The sequence below is a fragment of the Aulostomus chinensis genome, chromosome 12 (genome assembly GCF_037954235.1).
Source record: "Aulostomus chinensis isolate RoL2024-O1b breed Wild chromosome 12, RoL_Achi_v1.0, whole genome shotgun sequence".
Taxonomy (NCBI): domain Eukaryota; kingdom Metazoa; phylum Chordata; class Actinopteri; order Syngnathiformes; family Aulostomidae; genus Aulostomus; species Aulostomus chinensis.
In genome coordinates, this window is record NC_141331.1 from 24,579,072 (window position 1) to 24,604,684 (window position 25,613).

The 25,613-nt window shown below is 41.8% G+C and overlaps 1 protein-coding gene across 7 annotated transcripts in view; it reads right to left on the reverse strand.

The window, feature by feature from the left end:
* The window catches only part of sema5ba (sema domain, seven thrombospondin repeats (type 1 and type 1-like), transmembrane domain (TM) and short cytoplasmic domain, (semaphorin) 5Ba), a 190,854-nt gene that overhangs the window by 95,469 nt on the left and 69,772 nt on the right, over nt 1-25,613 (reverse strand). For all 7 annotated transcript variants that reach the window (XM_086220867.1, XM_086220866.1, XM_086220868.1 and 4 more), the window contains one exon: nt 12,829-13,056. In XM_086220867.1, the coding sequence (XP_086076993.1) occupies nt 12,829-13,009 (181 nt within the window). In that variant the 5' untranslated portion in view covers nt 13,010-13,056. The remainder of the gene's footprint in view (nt 1-12,828; nt 13,057-25,613) is intronic.

Here is a 25,613-nt window from a genome sequence, read left to right on the forward strand (position 1 = left end):
GGGGGGGGGGGGGGGCTGGAGCAGCCCAGCAGCCTTCAGGCAAGAGGCGGGGTTCACCCTGAACAGGTCGCCAGTCCCACAAACACACACACACTCACTGACGACCTATGACAGTCCCAGTGTGAGACTTGTATAACAGTTAGAGGCCAGATCTGTACTCTCTCCAAAACTGTAATTACATACACACTCTTCACTACCCTTTTCAAATTTAAGCAGAACCCTCTATGGGCTGCATGACTTTGACTCTCGGGGGTGTTGGACTGACACAGAGGTGACTGGGACCATCTGTACACCACACAATGATAAATGGCTCTAAAGGCAGATGCTGAAAATGACACGGCAAGAATCGTGTGGGTGAAAATCACCCGACTTTAGTGTTGTAGGGTCAAAGGATCCAGCACACTGCTTTCATGAAGTGGCAGCAAGCGTGAGTGGAGGATGTACGTGTGCGCACAGTATCGACTGTAAACGTTAGTAAAGAACATAAATGAGATCATTAAAGTTCTTCTACCTGCCCAGCAACACCTCATTAACCTCATGCATCACTTGAAGTTTGCACTATTTTGCTCTCAATTACAGTGCAGCAGATTCATTATGAAAAATATCCAACTCTAAGATTACTGTACAGTCAGAGTTTTAAAGTGAATTAAGTTTATCTCCTGCTATACAAAACGGATCCACTTTTACTGCCTGAGGGCACATGAGTATGCGGTAACACAAATCTGTTTCAGTGTTATGACTGTTTTATAGCTAAACACTGTTTGCAAGGTAACAGTAGCAAGGTAAATGCTACGCAAAGTGAGACAAAGTGCCATCTCACCACCAGCATCGCCACACCAAAGCTGCTGTTCAACCAGTTGGCTTGACGTGCTCTTGTTTTGTAAGGGAGCGCAAAACTTTCCTTTTTCTGTTATTTGTCAAAACCCCTCAAAAAATATATCAGGGGTAGAAACCACTTAGTTCTTTGCAATTTATAGTTTGTCAGAATACAGAAGAACATAATTCTAGTAGATATGGTAAAAGCAAGAATAATTCTAATCTTTGCTCTTCATGGTCGATCAGCCTGAAACGGTGTTAAATGTGAGTACATAAACATTTTGGAAGAAAAATATGATCATTCAACTATGTAATCCAAGATATTGCTGTTTGTGCAAGTGCGTTTTGACTGATTTGATAAGTAAATGGGGATGTAATGCCTCGAATACAAGGGGCAGAAAACAACCATCGTGACAAGGCTCTTTGAAAGAACATGTCAGGAACACTGTGTGCTTGCTAATGCAGTTACAGCCGAAGTCATTTACATCAGCTATAACTGGAGGAGACTAATTAAAGACCTTTGTCCATTAGCAACACAGCCTTTAAATGCTACACATGAGGGCTGATTGACTCTCCTCTCCCTCCCTTCGACACTTATATGATGTTACTAAACAAGAGAGAAGCCAAAGGTGAAAGATGTGGAAAGATTGTATAATTGAGATGTTGTGGCACAAACAGAGAACAGAGGATTGACTGGTGGCTGCAGGCTGCAGAATCCAGCAGACATCAGACCAAACTCAATCCTGCGCCCTACACTACATGCTAAATCCATTCTGAAAATTTCCAGGAATGGGATCATATTTAAGTGACTCAAGCTATCCATAAAACAAGACTATTAACACAAAGCGCATGACATGAACCATAAAGTAAGAGTGCGCAGTGGAGAGGTAGAGAACAAATGATTCCCTCAGAAGCATTATGCAGCGAACAGGAAAAACAGGAGCTGTTTGCGTTTAGTTCAAGGAGTCGGATGAGGAGTGCAAATCATTTCCAATTCCAGCTGAGAAGCAGCATTTGCTCACGTCATGAATGCCTCTTCAAAAGCTTGTAAAAAGAGCATGGCTGGATTGGATTGAGCAGCAGGCAGGAGGGCTTGTGCACCATGTTTACGCTCTTAGGCAGGCCTCTGAGACAGTGAGGGGTCTTTCATTGACTGACATTTATCCTCCTGCTTACAAGTGCTTTTATATGCTCTGCTCAATCCTTCCCCTCATAACTGCCTGGCCGGGTTGTGGGGCAAAGTAGTGATAATAAAGCAGGATGAATATGAAAGCCCTCCTCTTTATTCGCAGGCCCCAAGCTGGACATGATGAACGATTATTGCATTCGTTTTTCCTTTCTGCAATCGGCAGGCAGACGGATTAATGCATTAGCCTGTGGCTGCCAGGGGGATGAGAAGAGCAATGAGGACAGTGGCCGAGACATTTGTCTCACACAGGCATAAATTGTAACCTTTCTTTTGCTTCCATCTGAGAGTTTTTTAAAAAAAAATTCTGCTTCTTCCCACTCGAACAGCATGTGGGCAGAGAAAAGTGGAACTCCGACCGATCTGAGTCACTACAAACAGCGTCTGGTTGAAGCGTCGTCATAGATGACAAACGTATGGAGCTGAGGGAATGAAAGCACAAGGAATTGATGATTGATCCAAGAAACCCAGCTTTGGTACAATCCGTTTATCTTTTAAAACCTGATGGAATGGGCCATTCCCTCAAACTGGAGCACACAGGAGGGTGGATTGGATAATAATCTAACCTTACCTTCATCTAATCCCTCCAAATATCAGCCAGCTAACTTTCCCATCAAACTTTGTCCATCTCTGAGTCGGGAGGAACTATTCGGTGCAAGTAGCAAAATGTGGACTTGTAGATTCAACGCTGTACATCTCCACCAACAAATCAAGTTGCACATATGTAGTGTTGACTAGGAGGATTTAATAAAAGATATTTTTTTTTAAATGGAAAAGAAAAAAAATCACCTTAATTAATATTTTGTGGGTGTTGAAAGAGTTAATTTTTTCAAAACTGCTTTCAAAAGTCTGGCAATGAAAGAGTAAAGGTGTGGAAGCTGACAATTGTCCAAATGTGCAAATATATACCAGGCATAGTGCCAAGATTCACTTTTGGATGGGCCAAAGCGGTTTTGGCAGGGCCTTTTCATTACACAAGTTAATGTAATAAGGTATTTGCCTGCTGCCTGCTGTGCCATAATGAATTTATTTAGCTGCCTGTAGCTATAATAGCTGATAGATATTTAAAATGTTTTTTTTTTTTCAGAAAACATCTGCTGTTGAAAAACCTTCATCCTGTTGTGTACGTGGGTTTAAACAGGCCTGGGCCAAAATAAAATAAGGAAATAAGTCATTTAGGGCGGGCCAGTTCTAAAAGTGGGTGTGACCAGGTCCCTTTGGCCCACACGATATAGCTCAGACCACTAAACCTAACTAAGATGCGCGGAAGAAAGGTTTGTCTTTCCCGTAGGAAGTCTTCCTACCTTACCATATGAACATATTTAGGTAGGATGCAGATGAGGAGTCGGATGCTTGTCCTGGTAGCACCGACATATCAGGCTACGCCGTCTCTGTCTCCTTTCACCACAGAGGCACTGAAGTGATACTTCACACAATAAGTGTATTCCGCCTTTCAAGTACTCACCAATATGTGTCTTGAGCTCACAAAGATGTCTTTTTCGCCTCCTTCATCACTTCTTCACGATTCAGGAACAGTCAGTCACAAATATGAAATTTGAAGCTAATGGAGACGGAACACTTATAACAGCCAAACTGTCCAAAAACATCTGCTAATTAACTCTCAAGCACATCTTCTTTATCCAGCTGGGCACTCAGTGACCCACAAATGCTGTGATTTTGTGAGTTTGGTGCAGTCAGACTAGCGCAAGCAAGTTCTTTCAGTGCTGTTTGTTTTGAGCTCAAATTAGAGTGTTTGTGGATTACTGTTCCTATGGCTGGATAAAGAGTACATGGATTATACGGAACAAAGATTTCTATATTGACATTTCTGGGCAGTTTTGCTGTTAGTTGGTGGCTAGGGCTGGCTTTTTCTGCAAGTGTGCATAAAGAAGTGATGCAAACTCCTTCTTTGATGGGACAAATGACAGACTAGGGGAGCAAAATTGACTTTCATACTTTTTAACCTTGCCTGTGTCAGTCCAACTTTGACTGTGTCAGTAAAAGCGGAGAATAAATCCAACTAGTCCCAGCATTTTTTTATTTTTTTTTTTTTATGACCAAAGCAATCTCTGAGAGAACCCTGGTCAATCAGTGACAGGGAAAAAAGATTTTGTGCTGTTAAATGAGAGAACATGTGGCGTTTAAGGTGGTGACTGAGTGGCAGGCAGGGTAAAATGACTTTGACTGACTGAGAAGAGGTTAGAAAATGGATTGAAGACCAATTTTGAAGTCTTGGTAGGAAATAGCAGCTGTTGACTGGAGGACATGTGTGCATCCCAAGCTCGCTAAAGATGAAGTTCAGATGTTCTTTAAAGCCAAACTGTGCTTATCGGTAAACTTGTTTTTCTTCATTTCAATTATTCATTGTCATTTGCAGATGGACAGAACACATTTTCAAACGATATCAACCTGCACATAGCATTTTTTTAAATCATTAACTTTATAATTAGACATCAAGTTGATTTCTGCCCTGGAGAGCTGCACTGTTTAATGAGCTATGAATGACACATATTGTACTGTCTATCATCATCTTCCTTCAGGGGACAGACTGCAACACAATGTCTTGCTAATGGGAATCGCTGAAAAGAGGCAATATTGAAAATGATTATCTTCAGGGCAATGTGGTCGATGCAATATTGCTAACAAAAGCGATCACCTGACGACTTGCCGCTATCGGCCATCTGGCAGATGCTTCTGTGAATGAGGGAAGGAGACCAGCGCCAACTCACATATAGATGATTGCTTTCTGACTGTGACAAATGGGAAAATATAAAATGTAGGCAAATAATGGCACAGACATTAATTTAGCAAATTTGCATACAATATCAATGTGCTGTTATTTTAAAAATCAAGCAAGACTAGCACCATTAATTCCATAATTCCATATTTCCCCAACATAACTATGTAGCTCAGACCTTCAGCAATAAAACTGCCAAAGTGCCGAATTATTTTACTCCAACTCCATCTTACCTGTGATTTTTACCTTCGGGAATGAAAACTGTGCATGCATTTATTACCCTTGCTCAATCAGCCAATTAAGAATATCTTTCCATTTCAGTATGAAGTGTTTTGATTGGTCTGCTCTCTCATCCAAGAGACACAATTCTTTCTCCTTGCTTCATGGAAATAAAGAAACAGCACACATTTACAGGAAAAAAGAAATTGACATTAGTTGATAGTAATGTTCCTGGGGGTTAAAGGATGGGGAGCGTTATCTCTTGTTGCTTTCATGTGCACATGAACAACCACAACCTTCACACTTGTACACTTCCAACATTTCCAATCAGTCTCAAAGTCCCCTTAAAAGATATGGAAAATATGTTTCCTTTTGTCTGCTTTCCAATATTCCTGCACCTCCCTTGAACTCCACTCCCTCCCGTCCTGGCTGTCCTGATCTTCACCTCTCTCTTGTTCTAACTTTTGATTTCCACTGTGGGTGACTTGCAGAGGGTGATAGTTTGAGAAAGGCCAACATGCATCAGTAGAGCATAACACTCCCTATATTCCTCCATTTTTTTTTATCCCTCCAGTGCTACATCATGACTACCCCCCCCCCCCCCCCAACTCCCACTTGACTGAACTCAGTTAGCGGGGGTTACAGGCAGTACTGAGATCAGGCCTGTGGAGACCAGGGACTGGGCAGCCACAGGAGGAGGAGCGCTGGGGCCACAAGGCTAATAGCATCTGTCAGTGACTGGTAAAGATGTCCGTCTACATCTCACACAGCCAATGGTGACACACTGAGCATTTATCCACTGTACTCTGCTTGTATAATAAAAACTGAAAAAGATAAGCATAATTTCAGAGGGAGATTGGGTGAAAGAGTCAAAAGCGTGTCGGTCATGTAAGCCAGTCGTGGAACTTGTGAAATTGCTGGTTTAAGTGTTAAAGTAATTACTTTTTGCTCTTTAAATGGACTGAGTCTCACTCAAACATTAGACAGTAACATTCGAGCAGCAATGCTGGAAATATGTTGGCTACCTCAAACAACAAACAGGTCACAGATGGACGCTGCAGGAGACGTGTCTCACACACCAATAATGGATTTCAAATTTTATTTTGCAGATGATCATTTTGTAGAATGAAGAACTCTGGTTCCTATTTTATACACTGACAGTATTCATGATGTAATTTCTGCTGTAACTCTGATTTAGCAAAACACCTTTGACAGACCTAATATGATATCCATACAATTCCTTACCAGCTTGTTCTTTTATTTTACAATGTATGACCAAGATAATTGAGCACCCTTTCCTCCCCTAAAATGAATCAAAATTCAATCCTGAAAATGTTTAAAAAGTAACTACGTTAAAATACTTTTGAGGGATCAAGCGTGATACTCTGGACGATTTCCAATCAGATCATTCTTTCATTTTGTCAAACGATGACCCGTTGTTGCCATTGATTTAACCCCTAAACTCCCAATCGAGTTCATCAAAAGTCCATCTTGAAAATGGCTCGGATGCAACTATATCTTCCTTTATTCAGTGTCTTTGACTCTGCTCATGTCCTGTTTTGCTCGACAACTGGAAGAGGTAGTGAACAAGTAATTCATCCACACAAATTCTAACCTAGAAACTGGTTGAGAGGAAGAGGAGCAGTGAATTGAACAGGTTTGCAAATAAATGTATCGGAATGTTATCTATTTTATGTATGTTGCTTTTTACAACATTAAACTGGCAACAAGAACAGATCACTTTACCCCAACCCTTGACTACGCTACCAATCAGCTGCTGTGTGATAACTTGCTATAAAGACCGATAAACTAAAGCCCCCTCTAGTTAGACAGACTGTTTCCATCGATGACATATGAAACTTCTCCTGTCTGTGTCTCGAAGTTTTTTAGCCTTTGCTTGGTACGGAACAGATTCCAAGTGGAAATGCTCAGCTATGGCGTTGGTTGCTCATTTCACGCATTTATAGCTACATATCAGAAAGAGGCTATTGTATCCAAAGGGACAGGTGACAGCATGGTCACTGGAAAGAATAGAGAGCAATTTTCCTGCTGCTTTTCCGCTTTTCAGTTAAAGTGGCAATAAAGCCTTGAAATGTTTTCTATTCTCTGATCCTCATTGCTATTGCTTGGGCGCGCTTCAGATATCCTGACATGCCATCAGTGGGCAAGAGGCTGGCTGCGGCGGCATGTCAACTCAGCTCCATTCAGCTGCATGATTGATGGCTGCAAACACATTACAGCTCTGATAGCGCAGCTCCAATTAGGCCCACCACTGTAATCAGAAATGAGGAGGAAGTCAAGTCTGGTGGTGGCACAGTGAGATGAAAATGCAAAATAACAAAAAAAAAAAAATCTGGTCAGAAATTCATGGTAAATAAGTTTCTTTTAGGTGAAGAGTTGTGTGTTTTTGCCTCATCACTCAAAACATCTTCAAATGGCAAAATGGCTAAATGGCAGTGCCATTCCCCAGAAGTGGAAAAGGGAAGGGCGAATACAAAGTGTGCAGTGTGATTCTATGATCATTGTAGAGCAAGCTGATAGAAGGACTGATGGAGCGAGAGAAAGAAGAGAAAGTAAAAAGTGTATAAAAGATGAGGGGAAATTAATCAGAGGAGGGCAAATTAGATGGGCAGAGAGAATAGTATAGGCAGGCGGGGAATAATTGCATCTATCAAACAAATGGGAAAGATGAGATTAGCAAGGAGTAGAAAAGAAGATGAGCAGCAACATTGGCTGTTTCCTTTCCATTCTTCTCCCTCTAGAGAGGACCATTACACTTATTTGGGCAAAGCAGATGAGTCAGAATATGAAGCCATCCACTGAAACCCATCAGATAATTTTCCTCCTTCTCGCTGTCTAAGAGGTGGCGAGCACAGTAAAGAGTTTATCTACTGCTCTTACAAACCGGGCTGACCCTTTATACGCACACACCCGCTGTAAAACAAGTCCTGCTGGAGTCACAACATGCTAGACAACCAAGTCCATATCTAGATTCAGACAGGTCCGTGTCACGCTTCTATCAAACCTACAACTTTACACTTTGCGCCAGTATCAACCATCTAAATCTTGAGCTTGTGGCTTGTACATCGTGTCCCTGTGGGTGTAAGATAGATGATTCCAACTCTGCACTGATCTGTGGTGACATTCACTTCTTTATTACAAACCATCCATCCATCCATTTTCTTCCGCTTTTTCCTGTTAAGGGTCGCGGGGGGCGGGGGGGGGGGCTGGCGCCTATCTCAGCGTCTACGGGCGAGAGGGGGGTTCACCCTGGACAAGTCGCCAGTCCATCGGAGGGCCAACACATAGAGACAGACAACCATTCACACTCACAGTCACACCTACAGTCAATTTAGAGTATCAATCAGCCTAGTCCCCTCTTGATGTCTTTGGACTGTGGACGAAGCCGGAGTACCAGAGAGAACCCATGCAGGCACAGGGAGAACATGGAGACTCACACAGAAAGATCCTGTGATGGAGCCGGGACTTGAACCCGGAACCTTCTTGCTGTGAGGTGACAGTGCTGACTACTGCACCACCGTGCCCCCTTATTACAAACGATACAGTGAAATGTTTGTCAGCAGATTTTGATGAAAAAAAATACCTGTAAAGTTTAGTAAAGCTGATGGAGAGGTTTGACCATCTGTACAGCAGAAACTGATCTGCAGTGCTAAACTAGTAGCATACCATGGTCTGCGGGAATACTCAAATCTGGTTGGCCTATTAATCCCTGATATACACACACTTAGTGTGCAGAGTTACAGGCAAGTTTAAAATTTTCTCTCAAACGATCCTTCCAGGTATTAGTAAAACCCTCAGGCATTACCATGGCAATGGCATTATGACTTGTGAAAAACCTCAGATTTTGATTGCAGAACAGAAAATGTGAATTATGGTCTTATTATTGTTTTCTTTGGCAAGTGATTATGGTTTAAGCAGGATAATACCCCAGGAGATCTACATAATGCAGGATTAATGGACTCGGTGCAGGCGGTCACGGGGGGTGTTATCCTTTACGTAGCTAAGTTGTAAACCACGATCAGTTTTCAGAATGAGTTTGGTGATAACTTTGCTGTCCACATATGTTTTGGCTATTCCAAATAAACTCGCTAATATTTCTTGTCTGATTTGTTTTCGCAAACCGTGACTGTGGTTGTTTCAGATCTCAGCAAATGTCTTTGTATGTTCATAGCTAATAAAAGGAGTGACACACAGAAGGGCCTCTTTCTCCAAGGCCTCCTCCAGGTGACTGAGGTGGCGCTTCAACAAGCCACTATAAAACGTTCATCAATCACACAGGCTAAAAGCAGGTTCTTGCTGACACTTTCATTGTTCAGGCCTTTTCTATGCGGCTGCCTCCACATAATGCCCTGCTTGCCTGCTTTGATAAGCCAACGGTCCTACAGCTCCCTGCCATGAGAGCCATTCTCAGGGGTACGCCTTTGAAGCTCAGGCTAATCTGGACATCTGAAGGTCTAGTGGGTGAAGCAGGACAGAGCAAAAGACTCAGCATATAGGTAACATCAACTTTGGGAAATGAAAAAAGTCATTGCACTTGTTCTATGGAGGCTCTACTGTCCACACTTAAAACTACATTTTGCACACAAGTCTAGCAATAATGGACCTTCGCACAGGCTGCTTTATTTCCATTAGCCAGGAATCAGACCGAAACATTGGGTGAGCTCGCCTCAGAGCATAGAGGGAAACTTGGAAGGGAAGGATACTGCATTCCAAAAAGAAAAACAATAAAGTCTTGAGGAAATGTCTGCAATTTGATTCGGAAAGAGGCACAGTACACTTCTAATCCCAAGTAAACCCTCTGGTCGCCTTTTCCATTTTTGTTTCTAACCTCGATCCCCACCAGCCATTTTTCACTCCTCCAATCTCAGTCACCGCTTTTGGCAGAAGTAACACAAACAACCCTATTCAAAAATAAACACAGCAATTTTATGTGTGTTTACCTTTCATTCTGCCGTATCTATCTGTGAGTCAGTGCCACAAACTGTTCTGTTCTATTTCACGCTGTGAGCTAGACCTTGTGTCTTGGCCCACTGTACAGATGAATGAGAGCGATAGCGAGCAATCATTTCTGTCGTGTCCCGTCTTGCTTTCGGCCTCTTCTTATATGGGTGCATGATACCTTCCTGTACGCCTACCTGTTAGAGTTTCTTGCAGCTGGAAGTGGAATTTTTTTTCTGAAGAAAACCTTTTGTCCTGCAGCTGAGAGCATGATATATTAGTGCACTGTGTCTCAAACAAGGATTTCAAAGTCAAAAGTCTTTGGGGTCTTTCAACATACATGATAATAATCGGAGGGGTTGAATCACAAACTACTAATTGCTTATGTTTAGAAGTACCGGTAAGTGACAACACAGCATTTACTCATTCACATTTTCAAGTGGAAGCATTGGGAACATTATTTATGACATTTGATATTTGACATTATGATATTCATAACAATGTTAATCCTAGATTTTTGCAAAAAGGAATATGTGCATTAGGTGCATTTCAATAGTGTTCGAAGGGTATTAGACTAAGGCAGCACGGTGGTGCAGTGGTCAGCTCTGTTGCCTCACAGCAAGAAGGTTCCGGGTTCGAGTCCCGGCTCGGGCACGGGATCTTTCTGTGTGGAGTCTGCATGTTCTCCCTGTTCCTGTGTGGGTTCTCTCTGGTACTCCAGCTTCTTCCCACAGTCCAAAGACATCAATTTGGGGGACGAGGCTGATTGATACTCTAAATTGACTGTAGGTATGAATGTAGCTGCTGGGATAGGCTCCAACCCCCCCCCCCACCCCCTTATCCCTAATAAGCGGAAAGAAAATGGATGGTATTAGACTAATTATGTAATTTCACCAGAAAATGGCAGCAGAGGCAACTTTATGCACGGCAGTGGTTGTACAAGCAGAGCAGAAGAAGAACTGTCAGTGGGAAAACAGGGAAAGGCCTTGTGGAATTCTCTTCAGTTGGAAAAGTTGAAATTCTGAGTTGAAGCTATTGGACATGTTGCTTTCGGCAGACGAAGACAATGTCTGTAAATATCCATGATGATGACAGCGGAAACAGTTGGCGAGTCACGTGAAGATTCACTACTTCAGCATTTGTTCAAATCATTAGTTTTCCAGCTCCCTTTTGGGCATTTACTTTTTTCCAAAAAGAATTTTTTAAAAAAAATCCTCCTTAAGGAAGCATAAAAACATTTTTGTGGAATTGAGGGAATCTTTTTGATTTTGCTGTTTTTATCAGCCACCTCTAAAGCAATACTTCACACTGCTCATCAAAACACATTGATGGAAATCTGGCAAGGGGCTGTTGAGATCCAGGCTCACGTTGCTACGTAAGTGTGTGAAAAACACAAGTGGTCAGTTGATTCGAGTTTTCTCATGACACTTTACAAATAGAGTAGGTCAAGCACCACACTCAATTAATTTACACCCAACAATTCTCCATGACCAAGCACATCTTGATAAAAACCCGCCCATTTAACAGGTAGAAACGTGGAGCAGATCCAGGCTGAAAGAGGGGAGCTGAAAATGCTAAAAAATGACAGATAATGAAAAAAGCCATTCACATGCTCATTCACCTACAGTGAGAACAATTAAGTCAGATGAAGCAGGATGTAAACTGCTATCTGTGTTTTTCACTTTGTTTAAAGTTGTATGATGGAATATATTATAAAATGAGCAAATTAGTAGTTCTCAAAACACTGTATAAAGATGTTAAGTGCAGCTTTTGATACACTTGGTACAATGTGATTTAAGACTCAAAAGAGGGTAAAAAAAGTATCTTTCCTAAGGGTTTACTCCCAGCAACATACATTTGTACCCTTTAACTGTAGGTACAAATTGCTATGTTGCTCTTACGAGAGTGTATGGTGAGCATAAACCAAGCCTTATAGCAGAAAGATGAATCCCACACCGAGGCTGCTGATAATTGTGATAGCATGATATTCTGTACCGACTGTTGAGTGCCCACTGAAGTGTCATGGGCCCAATTTGAACCATGGCGTAAGTTGGCGCTCGGTCAAGCAGAAGCATCCCCGCTAATTTCAAGCCACCACAAGTGACGTTTTCATGCCGAGCACCGTCACCCTTTAACTAACTCGTGAACAGGTGCTTAAGCATGTTAATGAGGCATGGTCTCACGCAACCATGGTGTATTGCTACTGTATTTTGGGACACCAGAAATCTCTGCGACATAACCAAGAAAAGGCTGGTGTTATGCGTGACGTGCTGTTTAATACATCAACCAGACGAGCAGATGTGCGGCATGGCAGTGCAGTTCCATCCACCTCCTCCCAGGTCTGCTTCACCTCCAATGGCTTAGGTTGACCTCTGTCCCTATAAACATACAACCTGCTTGCCAGCCTTCACCTGGCACACAAGGAGGTCTTCAGAAGAGAAGCTCTCACTTCTCCAGAGTTGGAATGTGTACGCCACTGAAATAGCAACACACCAATTCCCGGCCTTGCCTGGGATTGAAGGGAATGACATTAGGCACTCCGATTGGTTTGATTGATGTCATGGATAAACACACCTATGTACAGTAGGTGTCTCATGACTGCCTCTTTGCAGTGTGCACCATGGTATGAGCTCTGATAATGTGGCCTTTAAAAAGTAAAATGAGGCTGAACACGCCCTGAATGCATACTGTACACATAGCACCATCCACCAACTGCCTGATGCCACTGATCACTTAAACAGGGTGTTTCTGGTGAAGCTCCGCCCAACTCTTCCAGAGTCTGACCGTGGTGCCTCATGTTGACCAGCACTACATTGCTACAACTGCACTGTTCTGCTGTCAGAATGTCAAGCTTGTTTTTAAGCATTTCCAGACATTTATACAAACCAGCTGGTAAAAGGTGATGTCTGACCTTGAGTGGAGACTTTTGGATGTTCTTTCTTGGTGCACTCTGGTTGGGTCAGCGGATCGAACAGTGACGGGGTCGGGGTCATCGGCACAGCAGAGCTCTGTGTGAAAACGGTCGGAAGGAGGAGGAGCAGGAGGAGGCCGGACATAGACAAGGGGGTGGAGTCCTGCAAGGACACTGTCATGGTGATGACCTCTCCTCTAACTGCCAAGGTGGGTCTCTGGGATACAGCTGTAGAGAAAAAAAAGACAGAGAAGAGGACAAAGGACTTCAGGACCCCAAAGCCACTTTTCTACATCTCTGAAGTTTTCCTGTAAAAACATTTCATTCACATGAGACTGTGGCTAAAGCACAGAAGAAAGAGTTTTGACTATAATAAGAATGTTAGGTAACCAGAATGAGGCTGGTTGTAGTGCTGAGAACACGCAAATATACTGCAGAGAGAAAAGAAATGAATGAGAGGCATTGAGTGTGAAGGACGATGGGAAAACTACCTAAGCAATGAGCCATTCGAAAGATGTCCCTAACCTATGACATGGAGATAATTATTTAAAATCTGCAATTAAACCTTGGAACTTAATTTAATGGCTGATTAAAATGAGAAAACTGAATGCAATTGAGAACTGTTCAATGAGGCAAACGTTTCCACAAGTTGATGAAGCAAAAAAGAACTCGTAAAATTAGTCTTGTACAGATGTGTGGAAAAAAATGTTTACTCTTCTTTCGCTGATCTTTGTGCACAAAAAAAAAAAAGGAATTTGTACGGATTTGTTTTTTTACAGGAGGGATTACATGAGCACATCCACCCAGCACACACACAAATGTCGCCAGACAAAACACATGCACAGAGTAAATAAAATCTCCTCCAGTCCTAACATACGAGTCCACAGTGTTGAGCTGAAACCAGCAGTTCATCATCTCTAGCCTTGCACTCCTTACCATGTTAGCTTAAGGAGGTGTAATGCCATTAAAGTAGATTAAAAACAGAGAGCATCAACTTTCCGCAGCACTTAGGCTGGGAAACAACTCGCTGTGGTGTTTTCCACACTAATGATTCAATCAATAACAAATTATTAGCTTGGTTGAGTTGCAAATCAACCATATTGCCCTGTAGAGCAATGACCCTTCTCATACATCGGGTAACTAAAAAGGGAAATGCACAGTACCCATTTTTTGTCAACAGCCATGAAACAGGTGGAGATAGAGTTTTTCCTTGACTTGATTCAGCTGAGCTGGATGTATTTCAAGTTGTAGGGTTCACTAGTAGGCCACACTTGAAAATAACCGTGTCAAAAAACAGAAAGCTGTGGGTGTCGGTGCACTTCTACTGACACAGGTGGTGCAACTAAAGAGGATCCAGAAAGTGCAGTTGAATAATTGATTACTTGATTTGGTGTTTCATGCTTTTGCTTTGAAAAATAGTGTTTGTGTGTCAGAGCTCCTCCTGTCACTCCTGCAAGACAGATGTCTCATCCTCAAATCATGGTTTGTTGTTCTCAGAACAAATGGAGTGTGCTATCAAGTCAGAAGGACCCTCAATAATAGATCAAGTAAATGCGACAACTGAAGAGTCCTGCACTGCTACCATTCCTCTACCGTGCCCCTGTTTTGATGCCTCTCAGTTCTACTCATGGAAAACCTCCAGCACTGCATATTTTCATTGACATAAACTGTGCATCTCTTGCACTCGTTATCTGCCCCGTCTCTAGGCTCAGCTCACAAAAGTTACCGCACCGATGACATTATTAGTTTTACAGCTGAGTCCGGTTCGCCCTCATTTTACTCCTGATTGCAGTTATCCATGCGGCAAAGTACAAAGAGTGAGAACGATGGCAGAGAGAATGAGAAAAAAATATTTCAGATCATAACCTGACCTTCAAGCGAGGAATTTAACATTAATGACGGAAAGCGTGGCCTGCTTTAGGGTTTAACATCCCAGTCTGTGCATCATCAGCCTGTAAAACAAGGTGGCGTGATTTGAAGAAAAAACATAATGGAGGCAATTGACAAAGTGAAAGCGTTTCACAGAGCTTTGAAGTTATTATTGTTATTATTATTGTTACTGATGTGTCTGACTTGGGTTAGCTGTATAAAGTATATATTTAAATACGCCATGACTAAATGACACCATGATAGTAAATGTGCTTCAATTACCTGCACCACTCTGAAGACGCTAATATTTTCACTCTGTGTGTGGCTGTTAGTGCTAGTGTTTGTGAATTGGACTTTATTTGCAATGAAGCTCATTTGCATAGAAAGGGGCAAAGTTATGCTTCAAATCTGAGCGTATTACCTCGTTTAAATACACACAAACAGCACTGGAGCACTGACATCCGGTTTGCTAAGCGGTGAAGTTTGCGCTGCATTGCACATTTGTGGCTTTGTGAAATCCATTGGTCCTTTTAGTTTTATTTGCACGTGCATCCAAAATCCTTTTGAGAATTAGCCTCTATTCATTTTTGGTCGTCTCCCCCGTCTTGCTTGAATGTTAGCGGGCATGGACAGGGTGAGGAGGGATGCTCCAGTGCTCTGCATCATTGCTCAGCACCACTGCACTGCAAAACACTTATACTGTATTTCATTTATTGTGGCAGCTGCAGAAAGTGAAGGCCGCCATCTAAGTATCTGACCTCTCAATCAGTTTGACTTTCTTCTTAAGTGCCTTTTAGCTCCCGCAGCCATCTCCTCCTGCCTGGCTGGTATGGCTAGCAGTTACCTGTTGACAGGACCATTACACTTTACCATAACAGGAAACTCTAATGCTCTCTCTTGTCTTCACAGAGAGGGCAGAGGTTCTTTTTGTTGGTTTGTCTTTTAAATCCATACTTGCGGATACTTTCACAAAAGTAATGGAGTTTGAATTGGACTTAGGTTCAGAGAAGATTGAGTAAGTTGTAGTTTCAGCGCTTGACATGATGAATCCTGTGTTTGACAATGTAGAGAGACTGTAGTTTGATCAGTATACTGACAATCCCATTAACAACCTTCATATTTGACGAACAGGAGAATGTCTGACTGGGTAAGAATTCAATTACTTTTGACTCAGTGTGGTTCTTTATTGACCCCTGGAAAAAGAAAAACTTTATGATGACATTCGGCATGCTCTTTCCATAAAGCTGAGTCTTTCACTTACACCTAGAAGTTGTTTGGCAGGCTTTTTTAACACTTGCAATGTGAAGCAGATCCGCTTCTGTGACTAAGAATCTCCTCACAAAGCTTTTAATGAGCACATAAAGCTGTGACCATATGCTCCCAATTTTAGCATCCCCAGATTGGTTGTCAGTTCCCTACATAATTGATTTGAAGACATTACTGATTACCTATTAGGCTTTGCTAGTACTTGATGTCTGGTTATCTTTCAGAACTCTTAGTTTCCTTATCCTGAACAAATTTCTGCTTGTGAATTATTCATGACCTGATAAATTACTGTGCTTCATCACATTAATGCAAAATAGGTCCTAAAAATCCAGCACTGCCGTAAGCAGTATGAGTCCACACAGATACACTGAGGTGAGAGTTACCACCGCACTGACATTTTCACTCATATTTATTTAAGATAAAGACGGTTAGAAGGAGGGATATTCATTTGTCTGGCTGAGAAGGCCTCTGGTTAGAGGACGCTGGAGACCTAGGGAACCTGTGTTTAAACCTCCTTTACCGGTAGTAGAATGGGAAGAACCACAAATGAGCTCCAGTGAAGTAAAATTATTATCTTTTACTGAAATAATACTTCATAAAGACAAGAAATAATCTCGTGTAAGATTTACAGCTCAGTTAGTGTACTTTCTGTACAACCACAACAGGCGCACCAGTCCTGTTGTTATCCTTTGAATATTATTTCCACAAATTTGAATAACATCAGATCATTATTCTACAATTGCTGATTACAGTTGAAACTGTAGCGACCCAATCAGCCGTGACACCACTCAACATGTTGATGTTCTGGGCCATGATTAGGAGAGAGCATGGATCAAATGTTTTTATTTCAATAAACATGAAAAACAAAAACAACTCAGTTTTGTGTTTCATACTCATTTTATTGCTGAGTGTTGGGATTGTCCAGATTTTGGAATTCAAAGGTAGAATTTACCTTGTGTGATCCTGACTTCAGTGTTACAAGTGAAGAGGTAGGATGTGCTGCGCTCACGACTGGTTAAGTTGACTATTTTCTCCTCCTGCAACGAGCGCGCAGATGCAGGCATGACCTTTGTGCTGTGCTCAACTATGCTCTCATATTGTGCAATACAAACAATAAATGGGTTCGACAGCTGGGGGCACATACACCCCATCCAATCTGAAATGCTCGAAAGGGTGTTTTTTGCACCTTAGCATCACTGAAGTCCCCGTTGAGTGAAGGAGAAGCTGCTGAAGAGCTATTTTTTTAGTTCATGCATTTCATAACACAGCATAAATAAACAGGAAGTGATGCACCACGGTCAGACACTGTGAGTAGCACCAAACCTAACAGAAAAACCATATTCTTACGCTTCCATAGGTAATACCTAACATAGCTTGGTGCTACTTTCATCTGGAGCCAAATTTAAAATGTACCTCTCCTGCTCTCTCATAAATGTCAGACTTCTAAAGCCAAGCCATTATCACAGTGTTGGCCTGTCTCCTGTTTCTGACATTTTTGAATATCTGGTAGTTCCTCGGACCTTTCAATTCAATGCTCTTACATGCAAGTGGTCTTATTTCGTATATTACATTACTGGATGTAAACAAAGACCGTTTTCAGTTTTCCAAACATTATATTTGAAGACAGTAACTTGTAGCCGTTAGAACATGAGATGATATGAAGTTCGTCTTCTTGCACTCTGTGTGTGATGTCACCTTGTCTTGCATCTAAATATTCTGTCAATTAAACTGAGGACAAGGGGACTTTCAACACAGCCCACTGGTTTGTAGCAGAGAGCAACTGGAAACATGAGAGGGAAAGTGAGAGATGACATAGAAGTCCTGGACACCTCCGTTTTTATATTCCAGTATTGTGCAGAAGTAGGATTGGCAGATGCTTAATTTACAATAAATCATTCATTAAATCAGTCCTGAAAGTCAAAGGCCAACTCCAACAATGCTCTCATTAGTCTAAAAGTTGGACTGAGAGCAGGCAGGGCATCGTGATAGCTGCCCAGGACCCTGCTCTTAGTTCAGACTTTGTTTGACGAGTTATCTTAGCATGGACTCTCAGGAACAGCGGGATGAGGTTAGTTTGTGGATGTCAAAACATTCTCTACAAAGTCACAACACACACACACAGTCTCAGAAAACAGACAAAATCCAGCCGTGGACAGCTGGTCACACTCCATGTTGGGTCACAGCAAGCGTGCAGAACCGATGCCTGCTGTATGCCAACATCCACTCCTTGTGTGTGAGTGTATGTGTGTGTGTGTGTGTGTGTGTGTGTGTGTGTTTACACCAAATGTGGCTCTTCAAGGCCACTTGAATAAGGCCATTGAGTTCATCAAATTTTCCATCATGCTGTGTTCTGGATAAACAAAACTTTGCCAGCAAGGAACAAGGAAAATCTATACCTTTAGGTGAGATTTCCTCATACACACTGACACAAACACACACACACACACACACACACACACACACACACACACACACACACACACACACACAAAGTGGATGCTTTCTACAAAGACACGTACAACATTCAGTCCCAGTGATTAAAGATACAGCGTTTGCTGAGGATGTGCAGGGCAGTTGTTTGAATGGAACTAACGGATGTTCAGCCATGTGTCTGTCAGTAACTTCAAGATTCGTGAAGAGAGAGATTTATTGCCTCTGCACTGTGAAAATGGTCTCTATTGTGTGGAGTGGCAGACGTTTTTAGTCTTTGTTAAAGTAACACCACTATGCATTGAAATGGCAGCAGCCTTCACAGTGATAAATCCTCCAATTTCCATTGCTTGTGTAAAGTATATTTATCCTTCATTTAAAGTCAAGTGTAGTCTTCAGTTGAAGAATGAAATGCTCATCACCCGAGAGAAGATTCTGCAAACCGCTGCACCTTTTGAAAACTCTTTAAACTTGCAGAATGGGTAAAAAAAAAAAAAAAAAGGTTGTTGTCACATTATTCAAAGTTAACAAATCAGTGATACTACATGTTTACCAGCGCGTCATTCCTGCAATGCACCTGTACTGACTACAGACTACTTAAAGCTTCCTCACACATGCTACCATACCACCACACTGCACTAAAAAATCAAAACTCTGTACATACTATGTTGCATATCTCACGTCCCACAAACAGAGTGTTACACAGTGACTGAGAGACCAACATAAGCTCTCTGTCTTCCATTCCTGCATTTCACTATAATAATAATTAGGAATTCAATAGAATATCTTGGTCTGTACTCCACTGATGGACCTATGATTCCTTTAAGTTGACAAACCCTCCACACTAACACGCAAATGGAGGGGGAGTAGATAGGCCGCGTGGTTAGTGGCTGGTTTGAATTGGCTTCACTCTGTGTCCACTTTTCAGAACCAGCAGTGGTCACAACCACTTGTCCAGGAATTACAAGATTTTGGGGTTTCATGGTTTTGCAACTAATTTACTTTTCTGTATCCGGGAAATTGATTGCTGTTTGTTCTTTGTTGCCTCCTTGGCCCCAGCCCCCACTCAGCCCAAACACCTTCTGGAGCCTCAGTCTGCTGTCTCACCACCAACCACTCAACAGCAGCTCATGGCAGTTTACTAGTTTGTGGAATAAAACCTCCAAACTCAACTCGCCTGACTTTCGCGCCATGCATTTGTGCCCAAAAATAATTACTAACAATAACAAGTACAGAAATTCAAAAAGAAAATACAAAAGTACCAAATAATATTGGATGTCCTGTTAAGATATACTGAATTATTAACTGGCTGCTTCTGCATGGTGCAGCTTGTTGTAAACAACTGTGTTATATTCTCAGTGGCCTATAAATAAATGAGCATGATTTGTTGGTGCTAAGAAAATTCTGGAAAGCTCAACCTTCATAAACAATGTAAGCTTTCCCTTTTAAAAAAAATCATTTTTGATCTCCAACCAGATGGCAGCCAGTATATCTGAACCTTTCCTAAGCACAGGCGCTCGCTCGTAAGTCTCTGCCAATGCCAGTGTGTATCTATGGCAACAGAGCAGTAAGTAGTCAAGCAGCAGGAACCAGGTTGAGTGTATTTGGGCACAGACCTCAACAGTCTCTGGAGGGAGCTGGATGGCGGACTGCCCACTGATGCAACACTGTGTTAGGAAGTGAAGTGCTGAGGATGATGAATAGCTTGAAACCGGCCTACATATATATATATATATATATATATATATATATATATATATATATATATATATATATATATATATATGTATATATATATATATATATATATATATCATCAGCTGCATATTTTCAGACAACGGGAGGATGAGTTTTACCAGAAGTTGGAGGATCATGTCATTGCCCTCAGCTACACGGTAGTAAGCTGAGACGATGACCAGCGACTGCCTGTCATGCACACCAGGTGAGTATAAAGCCTGAAGATCAACATTTCCACCCATTAAGATTATTTTTGAAAAATACAATAAAAATCCTAAAAAAAAAAATCTACTCTTGCAATGTTTACTTTTTAGTGTATGAATTACATTTTGGATACAACAATTTTCACTCTTTCAAGCTTGCTCAGTACATGTGTAGTATCAGAACTAAATGTAAAGGATCCCTAATAAAAATATCATCAGAATTATTGAATTTGTAAAGTAGTGAAATTGGCATCTGCCTGGACAGTCCAGAATGGTTTGGCTCACGTTGCTCGCAGGGGGCATGAATGGAAAGTGAAATGAGGTTTTTAGATCAGTGCAGAGTCGGTGCTCTGTCCTGAAACAGAAACAGGCCTCAGGTTTTAAAAAATGACCATTCCCTTGAAGAAAAAAAACTTATCTGAGTTGCCTCCATTTAGCTGAAACTGTGGTGTCGGAAGGCAGCTCAGGGAGAGACTGGGCTTTTCAGAACTGCTCTGGGCAGCAGGTCCCCCCCACGGGTGTGTCAGTCCCTCTCGCACCAGTCGTAAAGGCTCAACTTATCTCACTTCTAACCTTTTCCTCTTCTTATCACAACCTATTTGCTTTGCAATCCTCTGTTCTACTTCCTCATTCCCCTCTTCCATTACTCCAGAGACAGCTATGGACCGAGAGCTTCCAGAGTCCGCTGCACTTAAGGCTGGCCGTTTACCTTGTAATTTCAACCAAGCCTGGAAGGGGAGTACCTCTAATTATAACTCAATACGAACTCCCTGGGCCCAATTTCTCCAGAATCTATTACGACGCTGATTAAATTGCTTCCAGCCTGTAAGAACGACCCATTTTGGAGCAAGACAAGAATAAGGTCTATGTCACCAGAAGAGGGAATGTATCAGACTCGGTTTCTTTTAGACAAAAATGATAATCACAGATAGTAGATAAGAGAAAATGAAATTTGCGATGTGCAAAATCTTCTAGAGGGGAAATCTTCTTTGGTTTGTTAGAAGTGATTACATATTGTTGTTAAGTACCTTTTAGGAGGATTTCAAGTTAAGCCGCTCTCATGCTTTAAGTGTGTGAAAAATGTGTTATGCTTTATTTGATTTTATGCAATGGAATACCATCTTATCCGAGAGTTGACAAGAATTTCCTCCCACGCAGAAGGAAGTATCACCTGTTTCCTCAAGGTACAAAACAAGATAGATGCCGTCACTTCTGAGTATATTTCTGAGTAGATCAGAGTTTAAGTCAAGTACGTTCATAAACAGAACAAAAGGGAGCAGAGCTCATTTCACACCTGTCAACTCACCTCAGCACCACGTCTGCTGACTGGAAGGAGGTCGCAAAAACAATATCTGCCGAATGTGTTGTTACATGTGTTCTTAATCAAAGCGATGAAACAAGGCAACTTTACAAGATTGTTGCAAATGCTGACAGCCGCGCTTCAAATGCATATTGCTACCATGTTTCCATACAGTTCAGCCCCTCCCACTCCTGCCCTCAGGCGGGTTTGGTTCAGCCACAGCTACATTGACCATGTCTAATTCAATTCAATAGCTCAACTCCACCAATCTCTTTAAGGTCTACACTATGACGGGGGTGGGCTGGGGGAGGGCAGTGTCATGACAGTCGCCAGGGAATGGAGCCATAGGCACTTGAAGGAAGAACGCAGGAATGTGTGATGAAGATGCTTGCAGGGATGTATAGAGGAATTTTTTTCTTTGTTTCTTGGAAAGAGAGGTTGACAACGGGGTCACAGTGGGCAACTTTTGTTATAGAGCAGCTTCACCCATGCTTGAGAAGCGAGGCACAACTGCAGAAAGGATCTTCCGCAGGAACGAGGAGGGTGTGACCTCAGACTTAATACGTAGGCGTGTGTGTGTGAGTATGTGTGTTTGACTGACAGGACTGATGAGGACCTCAGGTTGGCAGGCACTGTCTGCATTATGTCTTATATTGAATCAGAGGCTGTGGTGGAGTCCAAGCACGATGGTGCCTGAGGGGACGAGGCATCTGATGTACTCATATTGTTGTGGGACTGTCAGCTGAGCAGTGAAGCCAGAAGAGCCCACCAGCACCAACACACACACACACACACAAAAACAAAAAATTGGAACTACATTTGTGCGTGTGTGTTTGTGTGCGTATGTGTGTGTGGTGTATGTAAGACAAGAGTCTGAATTGAGGCTAGATTAAGGAAATAGACATCACTCATAAAGCGTTCTTGTGCACTGGCAAGACATTTGTCTGGGTTTCTGGGAGGCAGCCCACCGAGGCCCTTCCCCTCGGCGCCCATTCTCTGACCACACCTAGTTTCAAACTATGATTTCCCCTGCACACCAGGCGCAGTTTCAGTGCTTGCATGTTGCACCATGGTGACACTATCACAGCAATGTTATCAGTCCACAGACAGACATAAGCACTTGCCAAAGTGCTCAAAGCCCCTTCTGTGGTAGTTGCACTACAGTAGGCGTCTCCAGGACCACATTTTGCCTGGATGACACACTCATGTCCCACTTCAAATACACACCGACCATTTTATACCTTCCCACATGCCCCGTGTGTAATAACACACTCCGTCTGGCCCTCAGAAACTCCATTATGATTTCACTTGGCGCTGTCAACCACAGACTCACACCTTCATTCACACAAACAGAAGCCATAATGTGATATTATCAGCTGCATTTCTCTTGGTGTCTACCTGATACTCTCTCATTGTGCGAACTGGGAGCCCTCAGGCCAAAATTGATTTGATCTCAGCCAACTAGTAAAGAGAAGCACAGGGAGTAAGAGATTGTTCAATTCTGGCCACCAGTTTCACATCAGACAGTAAGTATATGGGCTGAGCTCCGAGTACATTAAAGAGAACTGGGCTGCAGCCGGCCTCACACACAAAACTAATCCCACAGTGCTTTCAAAACATGTGTAAATGTAAGTGAAGCATCAAACACTGTTGTAAAGCACTGCTGTGAGTGGAATTCCAACAGTCTAATTACAGTTGATGTCTTCAGATATTCATTGGAAAGAACAGCCACTAAATTGTGTTGTGTTTTTCAGCCCCAACGCTAATGGAAGTAGAGAGGTTTACGATAACTGTGGTCCCAAACAAGATGCTCCATATCCACTAGCAGCAATAAAATCACAATTTTCAATTTCACTTCAACTTTTTATAATATCCTCACTGAGTTATGATTATAATTAAAATAGCTGATCATATATCACATCCATTTCCCTTTAAAACTAAACTATCGAGCAAGATAATACATTTCCCTACCACTGGATAAATTCTTTTTGACACTTTTGCAAAAACCAACTGGGGAGCTTTAGGTAAGTGATTTGGTTCAACCGAGTATTCGAAACATGAACATTCAGAAAAAAAGATGATTAAAAAAAAAAAAAACGACAACAAAAAAACCCGAATGTTGGACATTTTCATTTGATAAAACCACTGTTGCTAATTCTATTTTGCGAACAGCCAAGATGACCTGAGAGATGGTGCCACGGGATGATTGAAAAGATGGGAAAGAGTGAAAGAGAAGTGAATAATACAAGATACTTCACCCAAATTTCTCTTGTTTTTTTATGATAGAAACTTCTTCTAGCTCTCCATATTCTGATAGAATAAATTCAATTGAGAGGATCTGAGAATGGAAGTGTGATATTCCAGTTACTGTACTCATAACTCATTAGGAAGTGCTTTCAATGGCAGCACTTTGCCCATCTGTGTATTTTTCACCACCCAGTCAGAATGAGAGGGCAAACAGGTTCATTGTAATGATCCAGAGCACAATGAGCTTTTGGTAATTTGGTGTGAATGGAATAATTGTGCCGAAAATACAATTCTCACAGCAATGGCTATGTTGCGTTTAAGTGTTAGTTCGTCACTCCACTGACTAACTTCAACAAATACATGCATTAATGAAGTATTACTTAAAATACCAGCAACAGGTTCAAATATAAGTAAGTTACATTTGTATTAAGATGGGCTTGAAAGAACACAAATGTATCCTTAGATAGTAAATAAAGAGTGGAAGGTGTCAAAATGACATAGTTTTCTTAAAAAGCTGCCGTGCTTTTATTATCCAGAGCACAATGATATGATTTGTCACTTTCCAGTCTTGCTGGCTTTTTCCTCGTCGTTGAGCAGAGCAGAGTGTCAGAGGTGTGAGGTCAGAGGGACGGTGCCCAGATGATGGGCTATTAGAGAACAAAAAAGCACAGACATGAATCACCACTCAAAAAAAAGGTCTGTCCACACAATCAGGCTTGACACAGGCACAAAAGAGAGGCGCCTGATGCTCTGAGCAGAGATTGTTAATTGGCAAGCCAAAGGTCACTAAGAAAGGGGGGAATGGGGGGGGGGGGGGTAATGTGAGCTTTTATCCAGGCTTCTTTGATTGTGTTATCTATTCAAAAATAAGAACTGAACTTGTGTGAATAGGCCAGGCTGCAAAGGTGACTAACATTTTAGCATTTAGTCCAGGAAAAGTACAACATTTTCCAGGGATGAATGTCTGAAATTTCAAGCTCCAAATGCTGAAATAATTTGCTGATTAAATGTCAGCTGATGCATGGACAGAAATCTTAAATTAAAGGCTTTATTTTTGTAAGAAAACACCACATACTTGTAGATTTTACTGTAAACGTAAGATGTTGTATGACTCAGGAGGCTCGTCTGTTGCTGGGCATCCTGATGACATTAGCAATACATACAAGGAATATGTGTATATTTATCTTTTCTTGCAGACAAAACATTGCATAGTGCCAAGGGAAATTAATATTATTATCTGTTGCTTATATAATTACACCTAATAATACAATTACAGTAGCCGCAGGATGCAGTTATTCTGGGACTGCAAATGAAGACTGCAATTCATGTCACTATAAAATAATTGAATTCATATTAATTGCATAACAGCCTATTTACCCTTTAAGAGAGAACACAAAGAAATAAACATCCCTTCTCTTGCATCACTGCAGAGCCCTTCTATGCATTTAATTGCAAGTTTAACGTTATTGATTATCCTTATTAATTTTGCGGGCCCTGAAACTCCACATGGGTGCATCTCTGTATAAATTCCCTGTTGGACACACTATAACCCATTCAAGGACCCTGGTGATGTGTTGGCTCTGATCCAGGACCAAGCATACTTTCACATCTTTCGCACTGCCAAGCGCTGTAAACATGTCTCTGTGATGACTTACAGATGCAGCGAGGCGATGGTAGCCAGGCTGATAAAAGGCTGATAACGAAAGATAGCGGGATACGTCTATCGCTTTACT